Consider the following 9,969-nt stretch of genomic DNA (forward strand, 5'->3'; position numbering starts at 1 on the left):
TATGGATTTAACATGGGACACCCGACTCTTCTACATTAAAAACCAAACCAACCCTGCCCCCTCCATTGTGTTCCACTGGTATCTAGCACCCTTTCAGATTTAACAGACATCAAGCTAGTTCCAGTAAAAACTAAGACGACTGTGGATTAGTTTGGATAAGAGTTTTCACTTGTACTATGACCATATTCAAACCCAGGGATATTAATGAAGATATATCCATATAAGTTTGGGAAAAAAAATAGAACTAAATTGTGTTATGATTCTCTGGCAATGTTATTTAGATTACCAGGATGCCTATGTTCACTGTAGCTCCCACTTATAATGCCTTTTGTTGACATTTATATACTTAAATGAAGAGATGGAATATTCCTATATCTTAGATTATATGGAATAATCAAAAGAATCAAGACATAAATTATTTTCTTTTTGTGGTTAAGATTAGTGAAAAAAGTGCTTCTGACAAGAAAACACTGCAGTATTTCCTGCACTTTGGGCGAAAATGCCTAAAGATGTTTAAAAACCAACAAAACCTTTTTCATTATTGTATGTAACATTATCTGCTTGTGTTTATCCATAGTCCGTTCTTGCTTTTCTTGTGATTGTAACCTGTTCAACATAATCTGTATGTAATGTGAGAGATCAATTTCTTGATAGCAAAGTACCAAATACAAATTTTGTGAAATACTGATAGGCAGGTTTCCACTCAGTTCCACATTTGAGACTGATAGTCCACAAAACCTTTCACCAGGAATTATTTCTATAGCTACCTAAGGGTGTGTAAACAGAACCTGCAGCTGTAGAACCTGAAATAAGGAGACATTGCTGTTTTCATCCCCCAAATTAAAACTACTGCCAATTTTTAACACTTCTAAATTCACCTCTGTGTCAGTTTGTGTAACATTTAAACGTTCTTTCCAGTGTACATTAAAAGAGACTGTTTTCAAATTATCATCTCCATGTAAAGTAATGATATTTTGACTACAACTTCTGTACAGGCAAATGATGGGCTGTAAAAATATAACTGAGCATTCACTGGTGGCATATTTTAATAGGGCTTTGTAATTTGAGTCTATTTTCTATGTTCTCCATCACAGAATTTGCTGCTGCTTCAAACTCTTGTCACTTTCACCAGTTCCGGAGATTCTAGGAGAGTTCTAGGGGATTAGTGTTTGCTCTCACTATTGCCATACTGACAACTCAGCTAAGAAGAGCTGATTTAAAAAAAAAAAAAAAAGCTGTTTCTAACTCTTCTAGCTGTGAAAATTTATCCTGAAAAGGTGACATGACTGCCACTGATTCAGTGATGTGAATCACTCTGAAACATTTATTTTGAGAAGTTTGTGCTACCTGCTAATCTCAGTGAGGATCTAGCTGTGAAATGTAATGATGGCAAACTATAAATTGTTTTTAAAAAGCATTTAGAAGCACAAATCCCATTGATTTGAGAATAAAATTTTTGCTCCTAAATTATCAAAGCACTTGAAAAAAAATTCCAGTTAGCTATTTCTCTGCTAATGATTCTAACATAATCATCCAGGTAATAGAATCTCCAAATAATCCAAACCTATTTCATGCTCTTCCTTTGAAAAAAAAAAAGTTTCATTTTTCACTGTAGCTACATGTTGTCTGTTTAGAAAAATACCTTACATTGTCACAAAGCACTGGTAGGCATAAAATAATCAGTACAAGGGTCCTGCAGTGTTTGAACTTGTATCTGTTTGACCTAAACTGTGCTACAGGACCAAGGCACACCACCACCAGAAGTGAGCTCAGTTTGCATTGCTGCACACCTTTGAGCCTCTAGTTCAGGAGACACATTCCTAGATAGAACACCGTAATGGCTAATCCAGAGCCTCTTCTGGAGCCTGTGTCTGGCTGAGAAATGGCTTAGGAACAGGAAAAAATCTCAGGTAAGAAACTCTGTAATTAGTTTAATGTTTATCTTGTCTGCTTTGGTGTGCACAAAATACAACTGCTGTATTAAGATATTTTAGAGATCCACCATAGACTCATACAGTAAAAAACCCACAAAGATCTTCTCCACAATATAATCAAGAAAAACAGTGGGGGAAATAATTATTTTCTTAATGTTCGCAGAGTGCTCAGAGATTAGAATATAAAAGACCCTATAAAAGACCATTGAAAAGTACATGCTTACTATCTTTGCAACTTCTAACTATGCAAACTTCCAGACCTCTAATGTTACTTTTCTGCATCATAAAATAGGCATCTGAACAGCAAATGTTTTTTCTCGCATTTGGCCAGACATTAGGGGTTCAGAAAACTTTGTCAATACCAAAGTTAGTGTCTTACATGAAAGCTAATGAACACCACTACAATTACTTCTAGTAGAAAGTACTGTTTTTAGAAAGACAAAAATAAACTAAGAGGGTGTAATGACACCAAGTGAGTTTTGAGAAAAATTAATTAAGAATTGTATGTAATCACTTTTTTTTTTTTTTTCAAAATTCAGTCTGAGGTTTAACTTTCTTATCAACCTTCTCTGCTGCATGCTGGAAGTCAGTTTGGCTGCATCATTTACATATCTTGGTTTACTGTTCCCTGCCAAGGGGCCATGATTCAGTATGACTCAGTCATCTCTTTAAAAAAACCTTGTTTCAGTATTAACTTGGGCCAAACCAAATCTGACACGGAGAGTAACAAAACCCAAGTTCACTATCTTTAGTTTTCTTCAGTTTTTAACTGAAATTGCCTTCTGGTAGTACAGTTGTGAAATAGAATCATTTGGCTTTATCAAATGATTCTGGCTTTCTTAGAACTGTACGTTATAATATCCTATAACGAGGGGATTTTTGGATTAGTCGGTTTAGAATATAATAGCTTTGTTTGGTAATTGCTGTTTTGGTCGTGCAAGTATGAGGCTACACATCACACTCCTTGCCTGGTTTTTGTACTTTTGAAACCTACAGTTCACTTACCTGAAAGATGCTTTAAGAAAAAACATGGCAGGAAACATTATTCATATCCAAAACATGGGAAAAAACGTCTTTTACCTTTTGTGAGCAAAACCATCACTCCTCCCTGCAGGTCTTGTGACTTTGAAGGTTTTCTTTTTTTCTTAACAAAACCAAAATCCAGATGTAGTCACTTAGAGATTATATTCTCTTGCTGGAAACATATTACCATCAGCACTGTAACTGCAGATAATTATCTTTAGAGCAGTTCTGCTATTCACATTTGCCTCAATTGCAGAATATTCATTTAACTTACTTTGTCCACTTTAAAACCTGGTGGTTATTTTTTGAGTGACAGTTACAAATTAGTGCACTGCAAAACTTCCTGTCAACTAAGAACAAGCTCTGCCTTTTGGTATATGCACTTTTTAAGAAATACATTTTGGCTTCTCTCTGGGGTTGTCATGGTTGAAGAGCAAATGAATATGGAGGCAAAATGAATTTGGATAGCAAAACACTTTAATCACAGATGTTGCAGTTTTATCAATTACACCACTTCCCTGTCGCTTGGAAGACATGAGACAGTCTGGGGGGCAGCGCAGCAGTTCCAGCCATGCAGCACACAGTTCTGGGGTCCTCTGGGCTCATCCCCACTCCCTGAGGTTGGAGACGATCCTGGAACTCTGGTGCAGGCTCTTGGGGTTCCTCCCCCCGCGTCTTTTCTTTACTACATTTACCTCTTAAGTGTCCTCAGCTACAGGACTGGGCAGCCACGGGACCTTGCTGACGTTTAGCCCATTCAAAGCACTCTCCCTTTTGCTGCGCCCTCGCTGGACTCACCAGCTGCGTCCTCGGAGACTTCTGGGCGTTTGCACTGTTGTTCAGGGCACGTGGTTGATCATACTTCATCTACTTCTACTACAGCAAAACGTTAGTTATGGTTTGTGGGCTTATGCTAGTAGTGATGCTGACTAGCCCTAACTCTTGCTAACGGCTACAGGAATCGTGTCTGTGCTACAGAAATCAAACATTTTCTTTGCCTCCTGTTAAATGTAGCTTATGCAGACATTCCCATTATGCTGAAAAAACACGTACCCACCTCCCACTGAGAGGCTTCTCTTAAAATTCAAGCATACTCCATTTCCAAATACCTTTCCTTCTAAATGCAGTAACAAAACATTTTCCAAGTCACACCCACGCTTACTAATCTCCTATCCCTAGAAGGCCACTGGGAGTTCACTGCTCATCCACTGTCTTCTAATTAAAAAACCCCATCACAGACACAGCCATGGGGAAGTGCTGCCTGTGCTCAGCACCCACTGAAACAACAGTTAACCCTCAGGACACTGCTGCCTTTACCTTAGCTCATTAGGCCAAGTTCAGGAAAGGTTTTAACTAAACATGGGCCAAAAGGTGCCAACTGTAGTCTCAGCTGGTACATTTCAAGCAAAATATCATTATTTTGTTGTACAACAGACAGCTAAGTATTTTTTTACTACACCAAAAATGGGCCAGCTGCCTGCTTTGGCCTTTAGAAGTGTGGTGAAACAGTGCAAAATTAATTTATTTTCTTGTCATTCTAAGTGAAAATAAAAGGGAAGAAAGTATTTGAAAGGGAGCAAATATATTATTAGCAATACTGAGACTATGCTGAATTACTTCCTTGAACTTTGCAATACTGCATTCCAGCTGCAGCAATCTAAACAGGTGACTGATGTGAAAGCAGGGGAAAAACATGCAAAAGCACAGGTCTTGTTTAAAGGCCCTACATAAATAGAACACAGCCAGATCTCCTAGGGCCCACAATTTCAAACTAAGAAGAAAAAAACCCTTTTTCAAGGAACTTTTTAAAGATATCAGGAAGTCTTAATTTTTAGCCCTCTGGATTTAAAAAGTTTTTAACAGAGAGCATCATGCTACAAGAGAATCTAATGGAAAAGGCAACTAGTGCATTTTGATTGTGTAAACTTAAAACGCAAAGACTGAAACTGCTGGTACACACAAAGTATCAGATATTATTCTAAACCAGTTATTTAAGACAACTGAAATTCAGTTCAAGAGGGGGAGACAAGCTGAGCTTGTGACTAGACTCTTTAAATCAGAGCTTTTTCTCTAAGAACAGAAGGCAAGGTAGTTTTGCGTATTCTCATCTTTATTTAATGAGCACTTAGTTATTTTTCCCTAAATTCATTTTATCTAGTAAAACCATTTGGTTCTGTAAATAGGACTCAAGCCTAGGCAGGGTGTGCATCTCTTGAAATAAAATCCAGGAAATGGTGGATTTTATGCATCAGTATTTCAATGTGCATCAGTAGTTTTTCTAGACTGTTTTACATACATAAATAGAGTGCATCAAAGTACTGTTTCTTTCTACACATTGATATTTGGATTCCAACTGCCATCTGTGCAAACCATTCTCATTTTGGAAGAAAGAGGCTTTCTTCAGTTGCAGAATTCCATCAAATATCATTTACCTGCAATTCTGATGTGTACAGGGGATTACACAAAATGCAAAGCTTTCTCGTGGCTATTACATTAAACTCTATTCCAACTACAAGATTCGATAATATTACCAAAATGATGTTTATGTTTTGGAAGGAGCTTTGATTGCAAGATGTCCGCTCTTCCAGACCTCTCAGCTTTCTGGAATGAAACAAACAGCTCACTGAAGCATTAAAAACATTTACGCTTGGTTTGCTTTAGTTGAACCAAGATGAATGAGAGTCATAACGGTAGTGTAACCGTGAAGCAGGTCATCCTTTATGTCATTACATTCTCTTAATACGAAATTCCCAGTAACTATTCGATCACATCCTATTTCCCCATGTCCAAAAAAGCCAAAGAGGGGAACGTCTGGAAAAAACTTCCTAAAGGCATCTGCTTCCATATTCCTTTTGGTTTTATAATGCCGATATCCTCTGCCAACACATGCAAACATGAAGCCAATGGTGTTACGCTCGGGGATGTTTGCTGCTTTGAGACGCTGCATGGCGGCTTCTGCTGTCCTCTCATCAGCTACGTCCTGGTCTAACAACACAGTGGCACTCTGGATCTGGGGACCGCTGAAAGCCAGCCCGACCACACCACAGGCATCGCCGGGCTGCGCGCTCCTACTGAAAGGCAACAGGCACCACGTTAGAGAAGGTTCCAGAGGGACCACTGCCAGCCTGAATACACTGCTCCTGTGGCAGAGGCAGATTTCAAAGCAGACCAGCATCCTGAAAGCTACACCTTGCTAAAAATCAAACCAAAGCCTTCAAATTTTAGCAACTTTTTTAGCAACCTTTCGTGTGGAAAAACTTTCATATCCATTACCAAGGATTAAGCATAAGCCTACCTTTCAAATGCGTGCCAAATTCAGCAGTTAGTGTACGTCACCACTCTGTAATTCCAACTAAACTAGTAGTTAAAATTAAGACAAGCAAAGCTACTCAGCATTTACATCTCAAACCAGGGCAGCTATCAATAATGGCTCCAGAGTCATGTTGTTTTAAGTCTCCTTGGCTGGCCAGGACATGTTGCTTTCAGTACTTACTACTCATGCTTTATTAAAAATAATTTACTGTATGGTCAACTCTCTTATCTGGAGCAATAGTGCAGGTGGCACATTTCAGATGCAAGAAAAACGTTGGTATTACTACAGAGCCCAGACCCACCGTGGCACGAGGAGCCCATGGCAGCATCTGCCCTGCGCTCCGCCTGGCGGAGGGAAGGGGGTGACCCTGGTGAGATCTAGCCCCGTCCTGGGAGTGCCCCATCCTTCAGCAGCAGCGTGTTAGGTGTGCTCAGGGACACAGGCCTGGCCTGTTTGCGTGTTCAGCTACTGCTCTGTAATGTGAATCAAACAAGGCTGATCTAGAAACAAAACGTTCACATAAATGGTCTCTGTCACAACAAGTGGTAATTTATCTGCAAGCCAGAGGGTAAACACAGATGGCAATAAACACACACAGGGTATCTGAAACTGGGAATCTCCATCACACTGGGTTTCTTCTAGCTGGGTTTCCAGAATCCAGTTCATACCACAGTCACACAAAGCTTCCAGCTTTTCCAGCTAAATCACTGTGCTGGACTTTATTAATAGTCTTAAAAAAATAATTATCATTTTTCTACTGTTAATGGGCATTCCTAATATGAGATAACTAAAAGGCTATGGCTTCTTCAATGTTTCTCCCATTTTAAATCTCTATAATTTGTCTTGAAAAAGATACCTACTTCTCAGAGGTCAGTGATGTAAAGCTCTCCACTTGTCCCCCAGCCAGGATGATACTTTTCTCATTTAAAGGATTGACTATTTGATGAAGAAATCGAGTCGCTCCAGACTTCCAGGAGTTGTAGCCAAACAGAAGAACCACCCGGAGATCTGGGTTATTCTTCAGACCTACAAACAAAACCACAAACACTGATCCTCTTACATTTAAATCCTGACCCCTGCAGTCCAGCCATCCTAGTCTCTCCTCAAATAATACACCACACCTTCAGTGATGGCTTTCCCCTGCTGCAGTTGGGAAAACAAGACCCAAGTTGCCCAGGCATTCAGGAGCTGGGCTGCATTCCCCATGTAAGTGAGAATTTCTGAAAAGAACCTAGCAGAGAAAAGACGACTGCATCTGCATCCTCCAGCTTTCCACTTCTTTAGCAGAGCATCTGAGTTTTACCACAGCCCTTCAATTTTACTTGGCAGTCTTAACTGTCCTTTTACAGGCAAGAACTGAGCGTATAGGTTATTCAAAAAGGACCACAAAGCAGTAAATAGCTTTACCTGAAAATCAAATACATTACAGACATCAGCGAGCTGCTTATTCCAAGGCAGAAACTCCCAGGGTCCTAGAATACTCAAGAAACCCTCATTAAATTACTTTTCAGAAGTGATCTACTGAGGTCACAACATGAAGAACGTAAATTCTGTTTATTGAAATGTGCCGTCTTCTCTTCTACCCTTCCTTGCTACGACGCCTGAGTTAGGATCTAAATGCAAAATTATTTTGGAGAAGAGAAGCAGCTCCTCCCCACAAGTTTCTAAACTGCAGCGATGGGAACCACTCCCAAGGGCACAAACTCATTTATCTTTACTTTTAACCAATTAAAGTTGCTCAAAACTTAACAGCTCCCTCTGAACAGCCTGGAACCTAACTGAGGTAATCTGAAATCGATACACAAGATAATGCAATACTCCAGAGATGGGAAGAACAGAGATGCGCGATTACCAGCTGCAGCATGCTCTTTAAATGGAGTTAGCACAGAAGCTGTTGCTTCCATGCTGGCACCTAAACAAGCAGCACAACACTTCACAAAAACCCAAATAAAGGGGAGAACAAGGACATACCTGCTTCAGCAAATTTACTCTCATCAAAGACCCTGTTCTTCAAGTCTTTTGAAAAATGGAAGGTATGAATCTTTACCCCATCGATTTTGGGAAACAACAGAGCAAACCCAGCTTCGCCTTCTTCAATTTCTTGAGGTTGATTGCTGCTTGATCCCATAGGGGTAACTACAAAGATACAAAGCCAGACAGCTTGTGTTCAGTAAACTTTCGTCTACCCTGTAACACAGATTAAGAGAGGCAGAACAGCTTAGGTGATGTAAAACATGACAGTTCATTCCCCTAACAACATCTCTAATTGATCGCTGGTGTGATTTCGTTGTTTTGGTAAGATAAAGCATGTAGGAGTCCTGCTGGCTACAGATCATGATGAAGTCACTTTGGACAAGGATTTCCCCCAGCTGCATGAAATGTAAGTCAGCTGGAAAACAGGCACTGTACAATATAGCTGTCTCAAGCCTTCCTGCCAAGCTTCTGCAGGTCCGCAAACATGATCAGATTTTTAAGGGCTACAAATGAAACAGGGAAAAGTCCTGTACAAACATGATGACAGTATAAAGCAAACTGACACAAATATTGGGAGTGTATTATCAAATTATACTACTGACAACAATCAAAATACACTACTGATGCTGTGGGAGAATTTAAGGTGAAAACTAGGAAAAAATGTTCTAATGATAAAAAAGTGAAGTGCTAGAAAAAGACGGCTAAGGGAATTTCCCATAGCTACTGCATATGCATCCTGCTAAACCATAACAAACAGGTATATACTGAGAATGTTCTGCACAATTAGTCCCAATACGACTCTGAAAAATGTAGATAAGGCTAAGAAACATTCATTAGGTTAAGTGCTAGGAAAAACGGCAGTAAGCTGTCTGTTCAACTAAATCAACCCCTTTAATTATAACTGCATCACATGAAATAAGAATTTAAGCTCCACATGATTTAGCAAAGACACTACAAACAAAATTTAAGCTAGTGTTGAACAAGGTGGGAACACATAATCCCTGTGAGAACTCTCCTGTCAGTCTGCAGGACTATGCTTTCAAAAACATATGAAATTGTGATAAACAGGCACTGGAACAGATGCACGATACACAAGATGCCTTCAAAGTGATTTCTCACAAAATCATATGTTTTCCTCCTACCTACAATCCCTGGGGTGACCAGTCCAAGAACCTGACATCGCTTTGGCAACAATTTTTCAAGCGCAGTTGCTGTTTCCTTACTGTTTCTTTTCCTGGCTGTTAAAAAAAAAAAAAAAAAAAAAAAAGTAAAAATTAGTTGCTCTGCACGGTGCTGGAACAAACCCAGCAGTCAATCCCGTCCCATTTAACCAGCGCTGCCCATCAGCAGCTGCCCCGTTTGGGACAGCAGATCCGTAGGGGTGTAAGGGCTGTACAGGGCCGCGGGCAGAGGGAGGCAGTACCCCCTGGAGGAGGGAAAGGGACCCGTCTGCGTAACATAACAGACACCTGCGAGCTGTGGTTTTCGTCACAACGGTAAAACCATGCGGCCACGACTGCCGCCGAAGATCTACCTTCCCCCGGAACGCAGGCCCAGCGCGGTCCCTCCCGGCACGTCCCGAGCGGGCGGGCGCGGGTTTCCGTTTACCTTTCTTCTGCTCGTGGCACTCCTCGTGCCCGCTGAACGTCTCCGCGTCGGCTATGTAGAGCACGGTCTGCGGCAGCACGTGCACCTTCTGCGAACGGACCGGAGAGGGGCGCTGCT

The 9,969-nt window shown here is 40.5% G+C and overlaps 1 protein-coding gene across 1 annotated transcript in view; it reads right to left on the minus strand.

The window, feature by feature from the left end:
* Nucleotides 1-1,228: 1,228 nt before the first annotated feature.
* FBXO22 (F-box protein 22) overlaps nt 1,229-9,969 on the minus strand; it is an 8,930-nt gene continuing 189 nt past the window's right edge. Inside the window, exons 2-6 of the mRNA XM_026856014.1 lie at nt 9,853-9,967; nt 9,387-9,482; nt 8,242-8,406; nt 7,131-7,296; nt 1,229-6,028 (exon numbers count right to left, since the gene is read on the minus strand). Of these exons, the coding sequence (XP_026711815.1) occupies nt 5,599-6,028; nt 7,131-7,296; nt 8,242-8,406; nt 9,387-9,482; nt 9,853-9,967 (972 nt within the window). The 3' untranslated portion in view covers nt 1,229-5,598. The remainder of the gene's footprint in view (nt 6,029-7,130; nt 7,297-8,241; nt 8,407-9,386; nt 9,483-9,852; nt 9,968-9,969) is intronic.

The sequence above is a fragment of the Athene cunicularia genome (assembly GCF_003259725.1).
Source record: "Athene cunicularia isolate RWA chromosome 10 unlocalized genomic scaffold, athCun1 chr10_part1, whole genome shotgun sequence".
Taxonomy (NCBI): domain Eukaryota; kingdom Metazoa; phylum Chordata; class Aves; order Strigiformes; family Strigidae; genus Athene; species Athene cunicularia.